General features: G+C 53.6%; 1 protein-coding gene across 1 annotated transcript in view; it reads left to right on the forward strand.

The window, feature by feature from the left end:
• SCUBE1 (signal peptide, CUB domain and EGF like domain containing 1) overlaps nucleotides 1–24,313 on the forward strand; it is a 119,661-nt gene that overhangs the window by 14,935 nt on the left and 80,413 nt on the right. Inside the window, exon 3 of the mRNA XM_036250757.1 lies at nucleotides 7,537–7,665. Coding sequence (XP_036106650.1) covers nucleotides 7,537–7,665 — 129 coding nt within the window. The remainder of the gene's footprint in view (nucleotides 1–7,536; nucleotides 7,666–24,313) is intronic.

Below are 24,313 nucleotides of genomic sequence, written 5' to 3' on the forward strand. Positions count from 1 at the left end.
GGAGTCATTGTCTGGTCCTTTGGGTTTGTAGGCAAGTCCCACCCGGTGCTTGGGAGCCACAAAGCCCACCGTGCACCCACAATGCGCAGGTGGCATTGGAGGTCGGTTCACAGTGAGCATCCTTGCGGTTTCCCTGCATCTAGGCAGAACCCCCGAGACCTAGCCAGCGCAGTGGATAAGAAAGCCGACAGCATTCCCTTTTTAAAAATTTAAACAGCCTTATTGAGATCACTCACATACCGTACAATTCACCCATTTAAAGTATACTTTCAATGCTTTCAGTAACTTAAGAGTTGTGCGTTCATCAATTTTAGAACCTTTTCATTACCCCCAAAAGAAACCCTGCATCCCTCAGCCATTGCTCTCCAGCCCCCAGCCCCCCAGCCCCCCAGCCCCCGGAAACTGCTAAGCTACTTTCTCAACCGCTAAGCTATTGTCTCAATAGATTGCCTTTTCTGGAGACTTCACCTAAACAGAATCCTAGGACAGTAGCCCCTGGTGACTGAAATGGCGTCAACATTGCAGTCAGGTGGCCCGGCTCACTGCCTGGCTGCCCTTGCATTTGCTGTGTGATCTTGGGCAGGGCAGATAACATCTCTGAGCCTTGATTTCCCCTGCTGTGAAATAGACAGGGGCCCTCTTCGCTGGGTGGTCATAGGTGAAGGCCGGCGTGCTGCCTGCGCACTGTGGCGGTCAGTCAGCAGAGGTCGCCGGCAGGATGGCCGCTCACCCCTCCATGTTGAGCAGACCGTGGTGGAGCCCACTCCGCTGCTCCTGAGGCTCAGACGGAACAGGACGGGTTCCTGCCCATGGAACTCACAGCCTCCAGGACACACACAATGCAAGGGAGAGTAATGACAGTGTCTGTTCAGGGTGCGGAGTCATGTCTGCCAGGGGATCAGCAAAAGCTTCAGGGAGGAGGTGACACGGGGCTGGGGCTCGGTCTACAAAAGTACGTGGGTGTCTGTGAAGGGGAAGGAGCTCCAGGCAGAGGGAACAGCATGAGCAAAAGCCTAGCGGCCTGAAGCCGCAAGGACCGCTGGGAGAGGTCAGCAAGCAGCTCCAACCTCCTGGTTATCTTGGATCACTGGTTGGATGCGGGGAGGACCTTCCCACCCCCTGGCTGAGCCACGGTCACTGTGTGCAGTTAGGAATGAAAAAGTATATAGATTTGTGTTGGTTTTGCGTGACCTTTGACCTTTCCCATAATTAACTGCTGGGCCCACTTCTGGCATTGTCTCAGCAGAAGGGGAGCCTGATCGATGGATGCCAGGGGTCCGCAGAGAGCGGGTCTCATTACTCAGTCATTACAAACCCAGAGCTTAACCCTGTGCCACCGGAGACGAGGTGGGGGGAGGCTTAATCCTTCCTGCTGGGCGGCCTAGCCAAACTGCCTTCTCCGGAGCATAATTAGCCAACAGACCGGATTAAGATTTATTCACCAATAAGGACTCAACTTCCTAAACCATACATCTCTCCCCGAATGGGTGCCTGATCTAAAGAGCGCCTGGTTTTCCCGAAGCCCCCAGACAAAGAAGACGCCCCAGCGCCCAGCCTGCGGAGGGGCCTTTGTTAGAGCGTCTGGGCTCCACCATCTGCGAGGGGTGTCGAGAAAAATGCCCATTTCAAGGGCCAATGAGAAGACATGTGCAGCAATGGTCTGCGGGGTGGGGTGGGGGGTGCTTTAAAAATCCTCATTTTCACATCGTAAAGTATTTAAGTGTTGAATCACTGGACTGTTCACCTGAAACGAATATAATATTGTATACCAACTATACTTCAATTTTTCTTTTTTAATTCTTATCTTGAGAACCTTTCCAGTCAATCCTGATTTTTAGGGAAATGCGCCGAAATAGTATTAAAATAAAAAGAGACGGAGCTCTGAGTCATTGCAATAGAATCTTTTAGCACCTAGGCACCACAGAATAAATATACATTTTACGGGGGTAGTCAGAATCAATTTTGAAGAAAATGAAGGAAACAAAAAACACACAAAAAAAGCCTCGCCCCACTCGAGTTCCAAACCATGTTGTTGGCACACAACCGCAGCGGTAGGCTCGTGCGTGCTGCCGTTTTAATACAGGAAAAGCGAACTGTGTGACCCAGAAATCCCGTAATGAGCCACTCGCTGCCCGTGCTGTTTTCCTCTGCTCTGTTGGGTGCCAGGGGATGGGAATGCAGTTTTCATTTTGTTTGTTTGTTTGTTTGTTTTATCCTCACCCAAGGACATTTTTCCATTTTTTATTCAGATAGAGTGGGAGGGAGGGAGAGAGAGAGAGAGAGAGAGAGAGAGAGAAACATCGACGTGAAAGGGACACATCGAGTGGCCGCCACCCGCACGACCCAACCAGGGCCAGGGACAAACTGCAGCCGAGGTACGTACCCTTAGCGGGAACCGAACCCCGGTCTCTGTGGACTGCAGGCCGACGCTCTAACCGCTGAGCCAAACCGGCCAGGGCTTGTGTTTTTTTTTGTTTGTTTGTTTTTTTATTTGATCGAAGCTGGAGAGAGGGCAGAGACATCTAGGGGAGCTGCCAGACTTCCTGCCCTCAGCGCATCGTCAGATCGTTTGTCCTCCTCACTTTCTCCACCGAGGACCGTCACTGTCCCTCAACCGTGAGGGTAGGCACAGACCTTGGAAACGGCCCTCTTCCCTGGGTGTCTGTGTGATTCCCCACGGGTTTCTCCTCTCTGTCCTAACATCCCCTCTGCGTCTGTATCCAAATTCCCCTCCTCTTAGAAGGACAGCAGTCATTGGATTAGGGCCCACCCTACTCCATAGGACCTCCTCTTAACTTAATTACATCTGCACAGATTCTATTTCCAAATAAAGTCACATTCACAGATGTTGGAGGTTAGGATATCAACACATCTTTTTTGGGGGGACACAATTCAACCCACACAGTCTGTTAAGAATAAACATCCAGAGAGCTTGGCTCTGCCCCCTCCTTTACTTTATCCTCTCCTCACTCCATCCTCTTTGTCCAGATTTAATGGTTCTTAAAAAGTAGTCTGGTCCGGCTGGTGTGGCTCAGTGGCTGAGCATCACCCATGCACCAGGAGGTCACCAGTTTGGTTCCCAGTTGGGGCACATGCCCAGGTAGTGGGCCAAATCCCCAGGAGGGGGTATGCAGGAGGCAGCTGATTGATGTTTCTTTCTCATCGATGTTTCTATCTCTTTCTCCCTCTCCCTCCTTCTCTGTCAAAAATCAATTTAAAAAAATGCCCTGGCCGGTTTGGCTCAGCGGTTAGAGCGTCGGCCTGCGGTCCTGAGAGACCCGGGTTCGGTTCCCGCTAAGGGCACGTACCTTGGTTGCAGTTTGTCCCCGGCCCTGGTTGGGTTGTGCGGGTGGCAACCACTCAATGTGTCCCTTTCATGTCGATGTTTCTCTCTCTCTCTCTGTTCCTCTCTCCCCCTCCCACTCTGAACAAAAAATGGAAGGGTGTCCTTGGGTGAGGATAAAAAAAAAGTCACCCAAGCCTGATGAGCATTTTGATGGCCTACAGAGCCTCCTTCAGGGCTCGTGAGTCTTGGGGGTATGTTTATTACAATAATAAACCCACTTGCTTTGGCAGATATGTTGTTTAGTTGATTTGTTTGTGTGTTTATCTATTCTGTAAGAAGGGAGGAGGCTCACATGATCTTAAAAAAACAAAAATTCAAGACACAGACATAGGAAATAAGGGGGAGGCTCACTTGTGAGCAGATGCTCTCTGCCCAGGACGCTGAGGTAAAGCAGGCGGGCCTCAGAAGCCTGGATAAGCACTCAGGCCGGGGATTTGAACGGAACTGATTGTTCTGATACTCGGATGCAGGAGGAACTCCCTGGGGATGGAATACAGGAAGAGATGAGAGCATCAAGCATTCCTGCACTCTTTAGCCCATTAGTATCTATGTGACCTACACTAGGAGGGAACAGGCTAGAGCTGTTCTATTGACTTTTCAACGATCTGTTTATAATGCCTTATGGGTCTGGTGATCAAATAGTTTATCTTTTTCTTTTTTTTTTTGGTAGCGGGAACCGAACCCGTGACTCTCTGGTCCGCAGGCCGATGCTCCAACCGCTGAGCCAAACTGGCCAGGGCTAGTTTATCATTTTGATAGTGAAAAGTATGCTGTTAATAATTATACCCAGACAACAGGCAAAGTGGGGTGTATGATTATTGTAATCAGAGGAAGAAGCATTTTTCTCAGACTTTACCACCATTAAAATAGCTGGTCGTAGTGCACTTTATGGATGTGGTGACTCTGTAACTGTGTTTCCTTCTTTGCTTTGGTTTCTAGGGAGCGCACAGCCATATTTGTGGCCTACCTTTTGAAATTGTGCTGAAGTTACTGAATGTATTTCTGCATACAATCACCAGCTTTCTTTTATTCTTCAACCTTCATTTCTTTTTTTGTCCTAACATCTTCTTTTTGAAAATCCCACTGAATATATTTTATAAGCAGTTCAGATGAATGATGTTTGAAGGAATTGCTAAGTGAATGAATAGATGTTTGGATGGATAAGTGAATGGAAGTTTGGATGGATAAATGTTGAGATGTTTAGATGAATAGAAGGGGGGGTATCTGGCTGGATGTTTAGATGGTGGATGTATGTTTACATATATAGGTGGATGTTTGGGTGGATAAACAAATGAGTGAATAATAGGTGATTGGATAAACAGAATGGTCAGATACTGGATATTCAGATGGGTAAATTTTGCATGAATAGACAAATGGAAGGATGGCTGGGTGGGTGTCTGAATGGACAGCTAATGCAGTGACTAGATGGGTGGATCATGGGTGGGTGGATAGCTGGCTGGTGATTTGGGTAGATGGACTGGTGTGTAGAGCAAGCATAAGGATGAGTGAATGAATGGGTGTTTGGATGATTGGATAATACTTTCTTGATATACAATATAAATGTGCCAAGGGTGAAATAACGTGTATAAAGTACTTCGCCAATGCCTGGCATGTCATGGGCATTCTAATTTATTAGGAAGGACATGGGCTTTGTAGAAAGAAAGAACTTTTTTCTGATCCTTGCCCCTACCACTTATTGCATGACCTTAAGCAGTTACCTAACCTCTGTGCACTTTAGTTTGCTCAACCGTAAAATGGAATTGAGATACCTACTCCAGAGGATCGGTAAGTGGGCTGGTGTATGTTTCAGGAGTACATACCTGCATGCTTCCTTCTAAGGTACAGAGAGAGAAGGCGAGAGAGAGAATTCTTTTACCCAAGCATAAAATAAAAGTCCATTCCCTCAGGCAGACTTCTCCAACATAAGTCATGTGCCCACCACCCTGAGAGCACTGTTTGGGTTAGATTGAGCAAGCTCCACTCTCAGAGTTGGGGCCAGGCCACCTTCTACAGTCACCTTCTTGAATGAAGGAAAGGAGGAAAGGAAGAGTTTGGGGGCTGCTAGTTCAGATCAGATAGTAGTGGTAATGGGTGACCAGTGGGCAGACTGTAGCTGTGTGGACAGTGTAGGAAAACCGTGCCTTGGTAGTTGATTAGGTGTCAGTGGAGAGGTGGAAGGATAATGCTCTTCACTGGATGGGGCATCCCAATAAGTGCAGGTTGATGAGCTAACGTTGGACCACACTGCCTTTGGAGTGTCTACAGAAGATTTATGGAGAGAAGTGGCTGGTGTACCTGGGGTTCTGGTGAAAGGTCAGGGCTGCAGAGACTGGGAGGTAATCAATATCTCAGTCTTTATAAACCCATGTGCCTTTTCAAACATGAAGTCTTATAGCTTCCTTTAATGTTATTTAGAATGTCTTAAATATTTGATTAAAAACAATTGAAATGACTTGCAGATTTGAGCCAGCTTCCTAGCCGATGCTGATGGCCACTGCCGGCAAGTTAGGAAGAGGTCTCCTGTATCTTGGGAGATCCAGGCGAGTTTGTCCCTTCGTGGTGGCCCTGTGGGCGGGCTGCACAGCCCAGACCCTGCGTTCAGGAGCTTTCATGCTGCTGTGTTCACTGAAGTCATCTCCTCTGCTGGCAGTGTTCCTGTAGGCAGGTGTCCAGACAGTGCTTGGTCACCTCCTGAGACAGCCACTGTCCTCCAGATGGACAAGCCTACCCATGGACGTGAACCTTCCCCCATGGCTTTTCCCTACTGTATGGAGCTCCGCCCTCCAGACCAGTGTGGAGAGCATGCGCGGAGGGTCTCCTGGCGCCAGCTCCCCAGGCATTTGAAGGAGTGGCCAGGTCTGCATTTAGCCCCTCTCTTCCTCAGGCTGCCCCATCCCAGCTTTCATAGCTGGAACTCACTTGAAAATCCCTCTTCGACTGCGAAGGAGACGGACCGATTCTTCCCCGGTTGTAACATCTTCCGAGGCACTTCCGGTCGTGCTTCGCTGGGGCACTTCCGGTTCCACCGAGGAGCATTTCCGGTCCCACGGCCGGGCGCTTCCATCTTCCCTTTCTCCGCTTCTCGCCGTTACCTGTGGAGGCGCGGGTGGGTGGAGGCTGAGACCCGTGAGCCCACGAGGTGTCCCGGGGCAGAGCAGGAGGCAGGCGGGCGCCCCGGCGACGCTGCGCGGGGCCTCGGGGCCTCGCACCCTGCCCACCGCCCCCACAGACGCTGCGGCCTAGGCCTCTTGGGCTCCGGAGCCAGGCGGCACCGGCGGGAACCCCACTTGCACTGCTTAGTAGGCGTGTGACCTCCGGCAGAGTGTTGGCCTCCCGGTGCCTCTGTTTCCCCAGTGCTCTTGTGACACTGGACAGTGAGGACCCTGAGGCCTGCGTCACTGAGTTCCTGTGGGATTCGAAGAGATAGTGGCACATGGCGGTCCAAGCCGGGCGTGGGGATGGAAGCGGCCTGATGGATCTTAACTGGGCGTGTTCCTGTTGTTTTCCAAGTCTCTCAAATCCCTCTGGAATGCCGGGGCTGATAGCCCTTTCACCCCTGATGGAAAACATTTTTAAAAAGACTGAAAACAGCAAACAGGGTGACCTTTACGGCGGCCATTGGCCATTGTTTATGAGACAGAAGCCTTTGTCATAACAAGGAAACTGGAGCCGTAGAAATTCAGGCTTCAGATGCTGATGTGGAAGGAAACTATTTGGGGGGAGTGTATGGACGTTCTCTCATTCCAGAAGTGGTACTTTTTGGTGGTAGGCGAAGTTCATTTTATTTGATACCTCCTGTTTCGCTAGTAATGAGCCCTCCACCTGTGGGAGGCTTTCACATGGGCTGAAGAGATCCAGTTTTGGGGGTGTTTGACATAGGGTCCCCACGTGCTATTATTGTTGAGAGGCTCTGGAGGAAGGCAGAGCTGGGTGTGGCTGTCCAGTGCCTGCTGGAAGGGACCCCACGCATGTCTGGCACATGGCTCAGCTCTGCAAGGTGGTGGCCAGCCCTGGTACAGAGCCATGATCTTCATCTTTGTAATCTTTGGGTCCCCAGCTCCCCAGCAAGGATTCTCGTGAATGCCTGTTGAGTCATCCTCTAGCCCCTCGTGTCCAGATGGCTTCAGTGGTGGAGGGAAAGGGGACGCCAGGCTCTTCCTCTGACACCTGTCATGCCCCTCGTTTTGCAGACATCGACGAGTGTGAGAATGACTACTACAACGGGGGCTGTGTGCACGAGTGCATCAACATCCCGGGGAACTACAGGTGCACCTGCTTTGATGGCTTCATGCTGGCACACGATGGACACAACTGCCTGGGTGAGTCTGCAGCCGTGCCCTGCCTGCGAGGCACACCCTGCTGTTTCTCGGCTCCTACTTGCAGTGTTGGGGGCTGCGGGAAGCTTGCTCTCCTTTGTTGTTGTTGTGTGTGTGTTTGTATTCGTTTTCTGGGGCTGTCATGATACAATAGCACAGACTGGAGAGCTTAAACCACAGGAATTTATTTTCTCACAGTTCTGGAGGCAGGAGGTCTGAGGTCAAGGTGTTGGCTGCTTTGGTTCTTTCTGAGGCGTCTCAGCTTAGCTTGCAGATGGCCACTTTCTTACTGGGTATTCACATGGTCACCTCTCTGTGTGTGCACGTATATGGTGTCTTTCTCTGTGTGTCCTAACCTCCTCCTCTTATGAGGACACCAGTCATACTGGAGCAGGGCCCATCCTAACCGATTTTTAACTTAATTACCTCTGAAAAGGCCCTGTCTTAAATACAGCCACAGGCTGAGGTACTGGGGATTAGAGCTTGAACAAGGATTTTTGGGGGAGTACAATTCAGCCCATAACAAGGATTCTTCTGTACCTCCAGAGTCTCATGGTTCAATCATATATTTTAAGCCAGTTGTATAAAATTGATAAGAGTAATGCAAGCTTGCTGGATAACATTGGAAAAATGTAGAACAGGGACAAAAAAATGGGGAGCATCTTCATTACCCTGGTATATTTCCCTTCAGTCTTCTCTCTGCACCGAGGTGTGATCTCACTGTAATGATCAGGTGCTCAGCATGGTTTTGTCCCTTGTTTTTCCCTTTCACATCATGGGAACCTCAGAAATGTTTACCTGGCCCTGTTATTGCCATTTCTCTAGTTGCCTTGTAGTCTGATAGGCAACTGAAAACCTGGGGCCTCTGTAACAAAGTAACAAACGGAGTGACTGAACAACAGAAGTTTGTTCTCTCCGGGACTGGAGACCAGAAGTCTGAAGTCAAGGTGTCAGCAGGGTTGGTTCCTTCAGAGGCCCAGAGGGAGACTCTGTGCCAGGCCTCGCTCCGAGCTTCTAGTAGCCTCGGGGTTTCCTTTGTGTATATATCATGTTTTCCCTGTGTTTTCACATCGTCTTTGCTTGTGCATTTCTCTCTCTGTATCTGAATGTTCCCTTTTTATAAGTACATCGTCATATTGGATCACTGCTTAATCTAATGACTTCATCTTAACTTGATCATTTGCAAAGAACTTATCTCCAGAATAGGTTGCATTCACAGATGCTGGCAGTTAGGACTTCAGCATCTATTGGTGGACATAATTCAACCCATCACAGGGGTAGTTTGCAGTTTGTAACGAGGAACATTTTATGGCAAAAAGCACATGGTCTCAAAGCAGAAGTGACTGTCCCCTAAGCACTTGTCTGCCACTGGCTGCTGAGTGACCCGGGGCATGAGGACTGCAGCCCAGGGGGTGAGACCATGGACTTGGCAGGAGTGTGGCTGTGAATACGTTAATGTCTCTGGGCCTCAGTCACTAGGTAAAGCGAGGCTGTGAGGAGCAGCTACCTCGCCAGCTGCTGTGAGCAGTGACTGAGAGACCAAGTCCAGGCAGCTGAGAAGCATGCCCGATACAGGGCTCTCAACACGATGGTTGTTACTGTCATCGTGACCTGTGGGCCTCAGGCGTCCCCACTGTAAACCAGGGAGGATTATGCCGCCTACTTCATTCACCAAGTTGAGCGTGAGGGTGAAGTGAAGTGACCGGCACATAGCAGGTACAAATAGTCAACAAACAGGCATTAGTATTACTCTGGGTGACCTGGCTGCCCATTGGTGGGTAGACATTTAGATTGTTTGCTTAGTTTGTTTGTTTTTAACCATCAAAATCTAGAGGTTATTGTGGACATCAATGTTGTTGTTTTTTTGCTCATTTTCCCAGTTGTTGCTTTAGCAGCTCTTCCCAGAAGTGGAACTACTGGGTCAAAGGATCATTTGGATTACTTATGGCTTTCGCTGCAGCTCGGCACCCCTTCCTCGGTGCCAGCTGGTGTGCTGGTGGGTGGCACGGGGAGCATGATGTCCCACATGCTCTGGACTTTTCCCCTTCATGGTGTGTTAGCCTTGGGTTCCCTGCCTGTTTTTGTTTATTGCCTGGTGCATCTCGGATGGGCTTGTTATGGGAAACAGATCTGTGAACATGTAATTATACCCACAATAAGCTCTGAAACAGAGGTCTGGACAGCAGGCCGTGGAAGCCCAGAGGGCCTGTGAACAGCTACCCCTGCATGGGCGACAGTGGGGGTGGGAGTAGGGCTGACTCCTTCGAGGGGGCAAGGCTTTAAAGAGAAGGTTGCATTGAGCAGGGTCTCCAGAGGTTGGGGAGCAGCTTGCTGGGACGAGGGCACAGCCAGTGTTGTGAGCTATGGGCGGCTCCTGGAGGCCGGACTCAGGGTGGGTGGCAAGAACGGTGGGAGGTGGGGCTGCGGAAGTAGGCAGAGCCTTTGATTAGATTGTAAAGAACGGACTGTACAACATTTATTGTGCCAGATGCCGAGGTAATTACCGTCCAAGTGTTATCTATTGAGTCCTCCAAAAAGCATAAGCCCTTAGCTTTAGCAGTCTATCCCCTTTTGAGTTGATAGAAAGAGTACATTTCAGTAACTGGTTAGTCCTTGAAGGCAGAGCTGGCGGGCCCTATGGTCCAGAGGACAGCCCTCCGTGCCTCAGCCCCCCCCTCCCCAGGTGAGCTGGAACTCAGTCCCTATCTGTCAGGGTTCTTGTGAGCACTGAATGTGATCGAAGATGGAGAGCATCTAGCAGAGGGCACTGAGCTCTCAGACTGAAACGGGCGTCTGATGCCTGCCTTTCAGAGAGATGACAGGGCTGTTTGGTGCCTCCGAGACCTGGTGGGGGCCAGAGCCTGCAGCCCTGGGCCTGTCTCAGCACGGCTGCCCCTCCAGCCACAGCACTCTTCACCTCTGCGGAAGCACGTGGCCGATGCTTTTGTTCTTGGCTATGGCAGGTGCCCCCAGTGCCTCCAGACTGATGGTGGAGTCTGTGTGGGTCATTGTTTCAACGACGTTCTTTTCACAATAGATTATTTTCAGACTGATTAATTTAAAGAATTGGGTATCCTGCCCTGACCGGTTTGGCTCAGCGGTTAGAGTGTCAGCTGTGGACCAGAGAGTCCCAGGTTCGGTTCCTGCTAAGGGCACATACCTCAGTTGCAGTTTGTCCCCAGCCCCAGTTGGGGTCCTATGGGTGGCAACCAGTTGACATGTCTCTCTCACATAGATGTTTCTCTCTCTCTCTCTTCCCCCTCCCCTACTCTATCTGAGGATAAATGCAAAATTGTCCTTGGGTGAGGATTAAAAAAAAAAAAGAGTTGGGTAATCCCCCTCCCCCACCTCCAAGCGCAGATTGCAGCTGCACATGGCTGTAGCTCGCACGTGCGCAGCCGAGACGAGGCCCTGCTGCGGCTCTGCTCAGCAGAGGCAGACCTTCCCAGCGGACTCTGTTTGGGCTTGTTCCTTCTCAAGACCAAACTCCAGCGCTAGGGAAGTCACATCTTCGTACCAACCTGAACCACACTGGCTGCGTGACCTCCCAAGCCTAACTCCCTCATCCAGGAAATGCTGCAGGGGTAAGTGCCAGGGTCAGTGTCGGGATCACGGAGGCTGGGTGAACACTGGCAGAAGCAAGTGACACCATAGGGGGAAGCTGGGCTGGCAGCATGAGGGTGGAGCCTCGCATTCTGGCACTGCCACGCGACTTTATGGTTTGGGATCTGTCGCTTACACCCTCCAAGCTCCAGTTATGGGCTGGTAATACCTGAGTTCAAGGGTCCTTGTGACAGTTAAATACGGAGGTAGGTGTGGTGAGCTGTGTGCAGATGGGAGCTCATGCACAGGTGCAGGCTGGCGCCCTCCTGTTGGCGTAGAGGTGCAGGCTGGTGCCTTCCTGTTGGCGCAGAGGTGCAGGCTGGCAGCCCTCCTGTTGGCGTAGAGGTGCAGGCTGGCAACCCTCCTGTTGGCGCAGAGGTGCAGGCTGGCGCCCTCCTGTTGGCGCAGAGGTGCAGGCTGTCGCCCCCCTGTTGGCACAGAGGTGCAGGCCGGCAGCTCTCCTGTTGGCACAGAGGTGCAGGCTGGCACCCTCCTGTTGGCGCAGAGGTGCAGGCTGGCGCCCTTCTGTTGGCGCAGAGGTGCAGGCTGGTGCCCCCCTGTTGGCGCAGAGGTGCAGGCTGGCGCCCCCCTGTTGGCTCAGAGGTGCAGGCTGGCAGCCCTCCTGTTGGCATAGAGGTGCAGGCTGGTGCCCTCCTGTTGGCGCAGAGGTGCAGGCTGGCGCCCTCCTGTTGGCATAGAGGTACAGGCTGGTGCCCTCCTGTTGGCGTAGAGGTGCAGGCTGGTGCCCTCCTGTTGGCGTAGAGTGCAGGCTGGTGCTCTCCTGTTGGTGCAGAGGTGCAGGCTGGCAGCCCACAGTCTTTGGCCAGCCTGCGCACTTGCTTTATCCCCGCAGTGTTCATCATCATCATCACTGAGTGATTTGTCAGCATTTTAAAAATCACAGGATGTCACATAAAAATCATTAGTTTTAGCATTGCTCCTGCTTGGCCATAGTTACCTAGCCCCTGACATTTATGGGGCTTTGGCAGGAGTACAGATCGAGGCTCATATCCCACGTGGCTAAATACGTAAATGCCATTACAAAGCTTTAGAACCAGAACCCGTTCAATCTCTTCTACCTTGACAGGCATTCCTACCGTTTGACCTGGGAGGCCCAGACTGGACTTTAGAATTCTAAGATTCCTTGGAGTGGGTGCCAGAAAGCGGAGATGTGACCAATGCCTGCTCCCGCCCCCTTTTCTCGCCCCTGGCTCTGTCCCACACGGCAGGAGCCTGGGACACACTGTCTGAACGCTCAAGCTCTGGCTCTGCCCCCAAACCACCTTCCCCTGTGCTACTGCTTGGTCCTAAGTGTCATCTGTCCCTCAGAGGACAGACAGGCATGGAGCCATTTGGACAGGGAATTGTAGGGTCTCAGATACCCAGAATGTGGTCTAGAAGGGCAGGTATGGGTTCTAGGTGCACATGACCCTCTGTGAACCTCGGATTCCACAGGGAGGGCTGCAGCCACAGGAGGGGGTCCCTCAGAGTAGGGCTCAGGGCAGGGGCACACTCGGTCTCGTGGTGCTACTGGCATGAGCTGTGTCCCTTTGGATGGGGGTGGACTCCTGTTTGCTGCAGTCCCTACCTCACCCTGTTGCTCGCAGCCAATCAGCTGTGGTGTTTGGCTGCCGGCTCTGTCTCAGGAGGACTTGTGCTCATGCTGCCTGAGGGAACTTCCAGCAGAAGGCCTGCCCCTGCGGGAGCCGGGGGCGGCAAGAGGCCGAGTTGTTGGAAGGCTCTCGCTGCCCTGTGCAGTCCTGACCATCTCTGGTCAGTCGCCTGAGCCCCACCCACAACCCGTTACCTACTGGGGACAGTTAGGCCGCTTTGCATCTCCTGCTGCTCCGTCTCCAGAAGTCTGGGTCAGGAGTCTTGTCCGGGTGTAACATTCCTCTCCCAACGGCCACTGAATTCCTGAGGGATGAGGGCTGGCATAGACCCTGACCAGCCGAGGCCGAGGAGCATTCCGAGTTAATTAGGAGAACCCAGGCTGATGGCTTAAGGGTTATTTTCTTGCCGGAGTTTTCACAGTTGAACCTTTTCTTTTATTTTGAGCAAAAGAGGTTATTTTCTTGTGGAGATGGCTTGCCTGGGACTGTGTCCTGGAGGGTGGCCAACTCTGTCCTCCAGGGAACAAAACCCTCTCTCTATTTGACATCTTTATTGAGGAATTTCTCAAATATAACAGAAAATGACACCAGAGGGAATTCAAACCACGATGAGATCCTTGCTCCACCCCAAATGACTGCTTTTAGCATTGTAATTACTGAAATAGCAGTAGTTCTGTTTGAAAAATATTATTCCAAACTCCATGCAATTGGATGTAAGAGCAATATTTAGGCTAATAGACTCAGATTTTTTTTTTCATCCTAAATTGAAACCAGCAGTGAGTAATTTCTTCCCGTCCCCACAAAGCAAGGCTCCTTTTCTCTAAAGCCATTAGTTCACTTAGCCAGATGTTTGCTTCGACCCTGGTCTTTACCTTGACTTACGAAAAATATGTTTCTCGGCTGCTCGCAGTTTGAAGTTTGGATTTGCTTGCTCCTCAGCACTTTTTTTTTTCCTGATGAAGAGAAGTCATCTATAGCCAGGTTCAGCAGAAAAGTTTCTTCATTAACCAGGTCTACATTCCTGTTAACATGTTTTGAGCATCTACTGTCTGCCTGGCCCTGTGCTAGGTGCCCCTCACGTAGGTGAAATGAGGAGCGTTGGTAGGATCTCTGCTGCGTACCAGAGTGGCCCCGGGTGTTGTGCTCACGTCCTTACAGCATCCGCAGGCAGAAGCCACGAGTGTCCCCTTCTTACACATGAGGAGAGCAAGCTCAGAGAGGGAAGCGAGCTATGGAAAATCACATAGCCGGCAGTGGTGCAGCTGGTCCCAGAGCCCAGGACCATGCATTTGCCAGTGCAAGGCCACTGCCCACCCCTGCCCCATGGCACCCAGAACAGCCGCAGCTCTGGGAGGCTGGCCAGGCTCAGGAAGGGCCTGCCTTCTGTGGGGTGGTAGCTGTGCATCCCCATGAGTTTCGGAGTCACCAAAGGCATCCAGAAATTGCAGTATCTGTCAAGCCAGGCTGGTGGGAGGCATGCTAAAGGGCAGGAGGGTACCCTCCATCCAGAGAGTTTACCCTAGGGGTGGGCACCTCCTCCCCAAAGCCTGTACTGCCTCCCCAAGCCAAAGCAGGAGCTTGCCACCTGTGTAGGAATCTTGTGTCATCCTAAGCTTCCTTCAGGACATTGTCTTAATGCCAGTGGCCACACCAAGAGCCTGGTTCTTCCAACCCTCTCTCCTGGCTCCCATCACTTTCACAGTAGCCCCCAGTTTATCTGTGCATCAACTCACAGGGCCCCCAGGCCAGGGCCCAGCCAGCCTCTTCCCCTCATCTCTCCCCAGGGTGCCTCTGGCCCAGCCTTCCTGGAGCCCATAGAGCCCTTTACATCCCTGTGTTTACAGCTGCTCCCCTGTGACTCCTCCCTCAGCGTGGCCCTGGTGCGGTCCTACTCACTCATCATTTGAGATACAACCCGCATCTCCCTTTGCTCCTGTGACCATGTCTCGCACACCTCTGCTGTGGCTCTGGGCTGGGTCCTCTCTTCTTCCCCCAAAAGCAGAGGTTGTCTTATTTATTTCTTCTTCCTCCTTGGGATCTAGTGCAGTGTCTGGCATGTTGTAGGTGTATCGTAAATATTTGTAGAATGAATGAATAAATAAACGGGTTTGTAAAAGTGCCTTGTGACCTGGGCCCTACTGCTCAGCAAACCTCCGTGCTGGGCACACGGCCGCAATGAAGTGAGTTAGAGGGGCATCTGCCACGGGGCTCCCGGTTTGTGGGAAAGACGGAAATGTCCACCACTCTGATGACAAGCAGAGAGGCTGTGTCAGCAATGACACCAAACCTTCCCCTAGGACACACCCACTTGTACACTGCAGGACATTGCTCTGAGCACCTGCCGCGTGCCTGGCACAGTCTTGTGTGCTGGGTACAGCGAGTGGGGAACAGGCAGCCCTTCCCCACGCTCAGGGGCTTTCGTAGTGGGGGTGGGGAAAGACAAGTCAGTGTAACTCAGTAAAGTTCAAGTTCAGTCAAGTCAAATCCAGTGGAAAGTAAGAAAACAGCCCAGCCGGTGTGGCTCAGTGGGTTGAGCATCGTCCCATGGACTGAGAGGTCCCGGTTCAATTCACGGTCAAGGCACATGCCCGGGTTGTGGGCTCGATCCCCAGTAGGGGGCGTGCAGGAGGCAGCTGAGCGATGATTCACTCTCATATCAGTGTTTCTCTCTCTCTCTCAAAAATCAATACAAATATATTTTTGTTTAAAGAAAACAGAATAATGTGATAGAGAGTGATGGGAGAAGGGTGGTTGGACAGGGTGGTAGGCTAGTACTACTGCTGCATAAAGTCCACCTGCCCTCGGTGCCATAAAGCACCATTTTACTCTGCTGTGGATTCTGTGTGTCAGGAAGTCAGACAGGGCTCAGCAGGGACAACTCATCTCTGGTCCCGTGTCTGGGCCTCCATGGAGAGGACGTGAAGGCTTGGCATGTCTGACTCAGGGGCAGGACTCATCTGGAGGCCTCTTTGCTGATGTCTGGTGGTTGATGTTGACTGTCAGCCAGAGCACTGTGGGCAGCCTCTGGTCTGTCCACGTGGCCTGGTGTGGGCTTCCTCACAGCATGGCAGCTGGGTCCCAAGAGGACAAGACACAGTGCACAGTTTTGCGGTCCAGCCTCAGAAGTCCATCCCGCCACACTGCACCGGTCTAAGCAGTCTCAGAGGTCTGCTCACATTCTAGGGGAGGCAGCATGGTGAAGGGGCCTCAGAGAGGAGGAGGAGGAAGCCACTGTTTGACAATCTAGGCAAGATCTTTCCTCCGGATGGAAAGGGAGGACAGGCGCAGAGTCCCAAGAAGGGGCAAGCTGGGCGAGTTTGGGAACAGGTTAGCATGCCCTGAGGTCCAGGAGTGAGGGAGAGGGACTGGAGGTGAGTCAGGAGTAGGCAGTGCCGGGTCATGCAGATCCTTAGACACCTAGAAGGGTGTTGGGATTTTATTCTCAATTAACTGGGAAGCCATGGGACATTTTAACCAGGGGTTGACACGGTCTTTTTGACATTTTAATTAAGGGGGGGTTTGCTTTTTGACTGTGAAGTAAAGAATGTGTTACAGGGAACGAGAGAGACCGCGGTGGTGGTCTGGGTCAGAGCCGCCGGCGGCTCGGTCCAGGCTGATCGTGGTGGAGGTGAGCAGGGGTGGGACTCCGACTGTGTTTGGAAACAGCTGCCAGGCCTTGCTAATGGATCAGGTGTGTGAGAGGTGAGGGGAAGGAGGGATCGAGGCTGACGGCGAGCTTCCACCGGGCTTTTCCGCATGGCTCTGCTGTTAGGCTGAGATGGGGCTACTAGGCTAGGGAAGATTTTGGAGAGAGAAGAGGGGTGGACTCCAGAGTCTGTTTGGCCAAGTTCAGTCGGGGATGGTCAACGGCCACCCACATGGACATGTGTTCCAGTTCAGGAGTCTGTGGGGTGGTCAGGTTGGGGGCGGTGGAGTGTGAGCATTTAGAGCAGTGGATCTCAACCTTCCCAACGCCGCGACCCTTTAGTACAGTTTCTCACGTTGTGGTGACCCCCAACCCTAAAATTATTTTTGTTGCTACTTCATAACTGTAATTTCGCCACTATTGTGTCTTAGGCGACCCCTGTGAAAGGGTCGTTCGACCCCAAAAGGGGTCACGACCCACAAGATGAGAACCGCTGGTCTAGAGCCTCCAGGTAGCGCTGAGAGCCGAAGACCACACCATTCGCTCATTTCACGAGGGTGTCATGAACACCTGCCCTGTCCGTGCCCTGGGCTGGGAGGGAGCCCACGATTAGGAGATGGGTGACTAGACCCCGCCCTGAAGAAGCCTAGGGAGGGAATCAGCCTGCCCAGCTTTGAATCCCGGATCCATCCCTCGCTCACTGTGTTGCCTGGAGTAAGTAACTTCCCTTCTGGGCCGCAGCCTCACCTGGGCCTCAGCCTCCTCGTCTGTTGGGTGGGGTCGATAGTGGTGCTTCTTTGACCAGGATGAGGCAGAGGCTGAATAAGAAGAGCTTTATGGAGCATAGACTACAGTGCCTGGCATGTAACAAGGGCTCAAGAGATGTGAACTCGTTAATTACCGTTTATTCCAGTATGTGACATCAGAACACTTCTTAAAGAAAATGGATGAGTTTTCTGAGCTGACAAAGATGCTGGGGAGGAGCCTAGGTCCTGGCTATGTGTTAAGCCCCTTGACTGGGGACTTGGGTTCCACCCGGAGCTCCTGCCACGAATCCCTGCTCACCCTCCCGGGTCCGAAAGTGCCTGTCCTTTTGCACTGGTGTTTGTGCTCTTTAGTGCTGGCTCCCATCCCAGCTCTACACACACCCATTGGTGACCATGGACACACATCGCCTCTTCCTTGGTCTTTGTTCTCTATAGAAGGGGTGACCCTGTCTGTTGGGATCGGAGGAGGTGGATGAGCAGGTGGCACCCGAGGCTGCGGAGCAGAGGAAGAAGGGGAGAAGGGGAGGGCTGAGAAGACTCCTACCCGGCCCAGGAGCCCAGCTGCACGTGTGGGAGGAAGTCGCCATGGTGCTCACATGTTCCCTGCGCAGCGGTCACGGCGCTCCCTGCGCTGGGCCGGGCTGGTCCCCAGCAGGATGAAAGGCCTTGCCGCCCTGGCCCTTTTGAAGGCACCCCCCTCATCCTGGAGGACAGCTGGAGACAATGTGCTGCTCCCTGAACCCTGATGAAGGCTCGAGCTGCCTGTTTATTTGTCTTTATACTTCCACAGCTCAGATGCGTTCCTTGCTGGGGGAAAATGCTGACTGTTTTTATGTAAAACCAAACAGCTTCGGACAGTCACATAGTTACTCCATAAACATCAATATTTTTCAAGGTAAGCTTGAGAGGCTTCTTCCTGTTCTCCTTATTTATGCCCCTCCCTTTTCCCCAGCCTTGGCCTGCGTCCAGGTGATCTAAACACGCTTGATTTACTGTCAAAGGACCAGTAGGACTCAGACCCGCTTCTCCTGCAGCCTCTAACAACTGGGAGCTGATGGAAATTATCTGGCCTGAGAAGAAGAAACCCTGGGTGCTGTGTTCATCTCCATAAACACGCGTCCTTCCCTCCAGTCACTGCACAGCCGGGCTCACGGAGCAGGTGTGGGAGGTGGCCTGGCAGACCAGGTGTGTCTCAGAGGTGGCGTGTCCTCCCACAGCCCCTGCACCAGCCAGCTGGGGGGTGGGCAGTGAGCAGCAGGGCCCGGATGGCTGCCTCGTGAAAGGGCGCGGGCAAGAGTTCCGTCCTGCTGGGGACGTTGGATTCTGACCATCCAGAGGAGTTGGACTTGCCCATGGTGAGTGCAGGAGCCTGCGCGGAGGCAGGTGTCAGCACTGGGAAGTGTCCCAGCAGCCCGCCTGACTGCAGCTCTTCGCACACTGAGGCTGGACTCCCTGTCTTCATCTCCGCACCCAGCTCCTTCTCTGTTCTAGCTGGAGGAGGGAGAGTGGGCCTTGGGAGGCAGACACACGGAGCCTGGTGCCCAGCTTCCTCCTGGCAGTGGTTTGGGACCAGCCCTCTGCTCTCACTTTCCTTCCCCAGAAGGAGGCGCAGTGATGCCCTGCGAGGGGCAGTGGAGTGCAGTGGGGTGGCCTGTGAACGCGGGGCACCCATGGGCGTCAGGAGCATTCTCGGCCTTCTTTCCGCTCTCCTTTTGGTCATAGTTCGGGTCGGGCTACCTCCGGGGGCAGGGGGCCTGCCTTCCCATTGGTAGGACTAGGCTAAAATCTGTTGTCATTGCCCCTGGTGCCAGCCCCCCTCTGAAGAGAACAGGTCTTGGTCCCGTGGCCTGGGGAGAGGTCCTGCTCATCCCTGGCAGAGAATGCCGTGTCCGTGCACAGTGCAGAGAGACCCCCGTGCGAAGGACAGGCCAGACCAGCAGACTTTTCTGCATCTGTCTTGTTTACAGTCTGCGTGCCAAAGGCTCTGTCAGAACTCTGAGAAATAAACAAAAAATAAGTGTCTTGTGAAGACTCTTTAAAAATATTCTACCACCAAAACATAGGCCCCAAACTAGAATTGAGCTGTGTGCCTAAAAAGGGGCATTATGAACAAATAAGGGTGTCCCAGAGTCTCCAGCATGCACGCCCTCTGCCAACAAGATGCTTATTTTGGAGCAGCCTGGGCCCGGGATGGCACTTGGGGTCACCCTGGACATTGGCTGGGCCTGGCTGTGTCTGGACAAATGCTGCAGTGACCGTCCTCCCCAGCACCAGCAGGCCTGGCCCCGGCTGTTGACCATGGCCATCAGCCAGCCCCATGCATTGCCTGCCCTCGCACCCCTCCCTGTCACCCCCCTTGGCCCAACCACATGCAGCTGGAAATAAACTGGCAGGCAGAGGTGCCTGTGCCCAGCTGGCATGCCTTTTTTGTGGAAAAGGATAGCCATGGCAGATGCCCAGCTGCTTTGTCTAGGGTCTTCAGCAACTTTCTAGGTGCTACCTTAACTGTGGGAGAGGACCCCACAGCCAACTTGCCCTCCCCTGGATGTCCTGTGTGCTTCCCCTGCCTGGGGGCTATCTGTCCCCAGGGCTCGTTTGTCCTTCTGCATCTCGCCCCTGGGCAGGACGACTGGCTCCCGGCCGGCACTTGGACCAGCGAGAGTCACAGCACTCATCACAGAGTTGAAAAGGTCTGTTTATGTATCCATCTTCCACATGTGGGGGAATCATACAGAAACACTCAGAGAAAGCGATAGAAAAGACGGAAAACGATTCCCTCATTACCTCGCCGACCCAACAAGTCAGCCACCTCCGTGCCCAGCGTTCTTGTCCAGTGTCATCTGTGTGTAGATCTGACTTTCTACGGTGGTGGCCACGCACTGATGTCTGCGTGACTGTCCCCGGTACTGTCAGACTTTTCTCGCTGCCGGCGTGTAATCGTGTGGCCGAGACGTCAAAGCCCAGGCTGTGGGGAGCCCGGCAGCCCGTGGGTTCTGAGTAGGAGCTGCTGCCGGGTGTTCTGGTGGAAATAGCGAGATGCCCTAAAGAAAGAATTCGTAACCTCTGGGTCAGCAAAGGGCCCTGAGTGCCCAATATCTGCCAGGTCAAGGGGTCCTGAGATTATTTCGACATGACTCCCACCCTTAGGAAGCTCTAGGATTTGTGCAGAAATACTCCTCTCAACATGGCATACTTGGTGTAATTAAGACTACACCAAGTACTGGGGGCAGGGGGTGACTTCCCTGCCAGGAATGAGTGGAAGGCCATCAGGTGGGGGTGGAGATGGGATGAGGGGAGAAGGGAATGGTGTGTGCAAAGCCTAGAGGTGGGGAAGGTTCTGTCAGGTAAGAGAGAGGGCTCAGGAGTAGACAGTGGTCTCTGTCAGCAGAGCCAACATGCTAAATGCTCCCAGGTCTCAGACCTGGAGATTTAAACCTCCTCCAACAACTGCGAGGACCCCCTGGTACCCTATCCTCACCCCAAACACACACGTACATGTACACACGCACACTCATGCACACACGTGTGCACATACTCATGCACACGCACACATACATGCACGCACACATACACTCGTGCACACACACTGCATCCCGCCACCAAACACCTTTCCCTGCGCCGATCGTCACGTGGCTTAGAGAGGCTGGCCTGCTTCCCAGTGTGGCCTTCCCAGCCCTCGCACAGGGCCCTTCTTTTCCTGCAGACCTCTGACCCCAGGCAGTGGTTACCTGTTGGTCTCACTGCCCCTCGCCCTCCTGGACGGGCAGCTCCCTCACAGCCTTGACCTAGATGCACGGCTTATTCCCAGCACTGAGTACAGGGCCTGGCGTCCTTGTCGAGTGAGGGCAGGAAGGAAGGAACGAAAGAAGGGACAAATGGCTACTCATGGACTTTTGGGGCAGGTGTAGGCATTGGGGAGGTGATTTCAGAGGAGGTATCTGCTCACGCAAGCACGCTCTGGGGGAAGCAGCAGATTGAGAGGGCGTAAAGGGGAGACCGAGGGTGAGAGCTTATGGGCTCTGCCCTGGGGGCCCATCTGAAGGAAGTAACCGACTGGAAAGGGCCGTGGCTGGCCTGTGTGCTCCCAGGAAGACTACTGACAGGGTAGAGTAGAGACAGGGCAGGAGGGGCGGCAGGGCTCGCCAGCTGCCTGCCAGGAGCAGGTAAGGGTGGCCGGAGCGAGGCCAGCACGGACAAGGCGCTAACAGCGTTCAGAGAGGCAGGGTGGGAAGTCCCGGCATGGACAGAGTGGCTCCTTACACTAGGGGAATCAGCACGTGGAAAGAGACAGAAACAAAAGAGAGTCTCGTGATTGTGGATGTAGCTAGAGTGTCAGACTATTGATCCTTTCTCTGTGTGTGTGATTTTTAAAAAATTCCTTATAAATTCTAATTTTTAAATAATAAAACAGTTTTGCCCGGCCAGTGTGGCTCAGTGGTTGAGCGTCGACCCATGTACCAAGAAGTCGCCAGTTCGATTCCCAGTCAGGGCACATGCCCAGGTTGTGGGCCTGATCCCCGGGGGGGAGGGGTGTAGGAAGGGGCCAATCGATGTTTTCTCTCATCAGTATTTCCATCTCCCTCTCCCTTCCTCTGACTCTGTAATATATCAGTAAAGAAAATAATAATAGAACAGTTTATCAGACGAATGATGGGGAGCTGTGCTAGGTTCTTGAGGAGAGGCATGCCATGGAAAGGAAGGGGCTGCAAACTGGGGCTGGAAAGGGTGAGGTTGGCCGTGGGGAAGCATGGTGGTCTTTCCAATGCTTCAGCCAACCTCAGTGTCCCCTTTTCCACTAAGCTCCCTGCTGTCCACGCCCAGCCCTCTGCCTGTGCCCCTCGCAGCCCGCAGCCCGTCTGCTGCTTACTGAAGTGTGTGAACTGTTCGCACAGAATCGTTTCTCAGCCCCAGGGCCTGTTAACCAGGGACTGCGAGGAGGGGAAAGAATGGGCCAGCTCGCAGGATGGGCAGCGGCCACGGGCCTGGGATGTGTGAGGGGCCCTCATGCCCCAGAGAACATGCCCCAGGCAGGGACTGCTGTGCATGGGGACAGTGCTGGTGGGGAGGAGGAAGAGAACGGGTCACTGTGAAGCACCACAGTGACCCAGCAAGTGGAAAGGCCTGGTTTTTACACTCAACAACTTAGAAGGTGGAAGAAATGCTGAATTTCATCGGGAAGAATGATACCCAAAGGTTCCGAATCCCAGGCGGTACTCCTGAGGCTGGGAAATTCATGCTAGGAGGGAGTCACTTGACCTGGCTGGAGTCAGGGAGTCCGGCGAGAGAGACTGGCCAGAGGCTCGTGCCAGCTGGGCGTCATGGGGGCTCCCGGGCCCTCCTTGGTCCTTGGCTCAGTGGTCGTCTGGCCGCCCCACCCCCAGGCCCCTGGAGGCGACCACAGGCAGCTGGGCCTGTTTTATTTCTGAGGATGTTCATCAAGGATCCTGTCAGAGCACTTCCCCTTTCTTTGCTCAGAGCTGCTGCTTTGGTTCCTGATTTGTTTGTTTGCTTTTCCTCCCTTCCCTCTTTCCAGTCCTCTGTTCTTATCCCTTCAAAAGAAACCTGTAACCCTCCGTGCCTCCCAGACGTCCAGCCAGGATCGCGCTCACAGCTGTGCTGCCAGAGGCCCGGGGTGGGTCACAGAGCGCCCAGTCCCCATCCGGCTGTCACTCCAGTGTGACCCAGGGCAGGCGCGCTCAGAGCTCCTGGGGCAGCACTGCCCCAGCCCCGCGCTCCCCTGAGGCCGCGAGCGAGAGGCCTGGCAGGGCAGGGCTCAGGACCGGTGCCCTCCCTCAGCCTGCTCTCCCGCCCCCACTGGACACATGAAGGAAGAGCTGGTCTTGCTGTAAGTGGCAGAGACAGACATCACTGAAGTGTCATTCAGGAGGCCACGCCACTGTCTCCAAACCCCTACTCCACCTCTTTCCAAGTAAAGTGGCTTTTCTTTAACTGGAGACTTGGTCCTTGTACAAGGCTGAGGTGGCAAATCCATAAGCACAGCTCTTCCCTGACCAGCCCTCACGTGCCCCTGACGGCCCGGGCTGTGCCGCCCGGTCCCACCGGCTGCTCACTCCGGCAGTCACCGCAGCTGCCTCCTGAGGGCTCCTAGGGCTCCAGGGCCGCAGAGCAGGCAGCCTCCTGGGGCCACGCCGCTCCTCTCTGGGGAGCCAGGCCCAGAGCAGGGCCTCCAGGCCAGAGCTGCCTCCAGCCACATTTTGTAGTTATCGGTCAGTTACTTGGTTTGTAAAATGGATTATGTGCCCAGGCACTGTTTAAAACCCTGGGATACAGCGACACTCAAGACCGACACGGCCCCTGTTCTCAAGGCCTCGGTGTTCTCTGGCGACCCTAGGTGGGTGAAAGCACCCGGGAGATGGCAGGGCGATGCGATGGCGTGACTTGTCTGCTGCTTTAGGGTGTGGTAGGGAGACCGTCTCCGAGGAGGTGGCTGTGAGCTGAGGTCTGAGTGAGAGGAACCAGCCACACCAAGATCAGGGAAGAACATTCCCATCAGAGGAACAGCAGGTGCAGAGGCCCTGAGAAGGGAACAAGGTAGTTGTGGTGAGAGGACAGCAGGGGCGCCAGCGTGCTGTGGTCCGGTGAGCGAGGAGCTGGAGGGTCGTGTGGCAGAGCAGTTCCCTGGGCCTTGTCGGCAGCGGAGGGGGTCTGCGTTTATTCTAAGTGAGTGAGGAAGCCTCTGGAGACTTTCCAGCAGGGACTAGCACAGCCAGTTGACAGCGAGAGGTCGCTGTGTGGAGCGCGACAAGGGTGGAAGGGGGAGGCCGTGGGGAGGTCACCGCAGTAATCCAGGCAGAAAGGAAGGGCTTGGGCCCAGCAGTCTCAGGGTGGAGGTGAGATGTCGTCATACTCTGGGTTTGTTTGCAGGTGGAGCTCCGGATGCACCTGCTCAGGGATTAGATGGGGAGTGGGGTGGGAGGTATCAAGGATGGCTACCAGGTGCCTTGGCTGAGGCGACGGTGGGTCGTGCTGCCATGGGCTGCTGTGGGCACTCCTGCTCAGGT

The sequence above is a fragment of the Molossus molossus genome, unplaced genomic scaffold, assembly GCF_014108415.1.
Source record: "Molossus molossus isolate mMolMol1 unplaced genomic scaffold, mMolMol1.p scaffold_m16_p_10, whole genome shotgun sequence".
Taxonomy (NCBI): domain Eukaryota; kingdom Metazoa; phylum Chordata; class Mammalia; order Chiroptera; family Molossidae; genus Molossus; species Molossus molossus.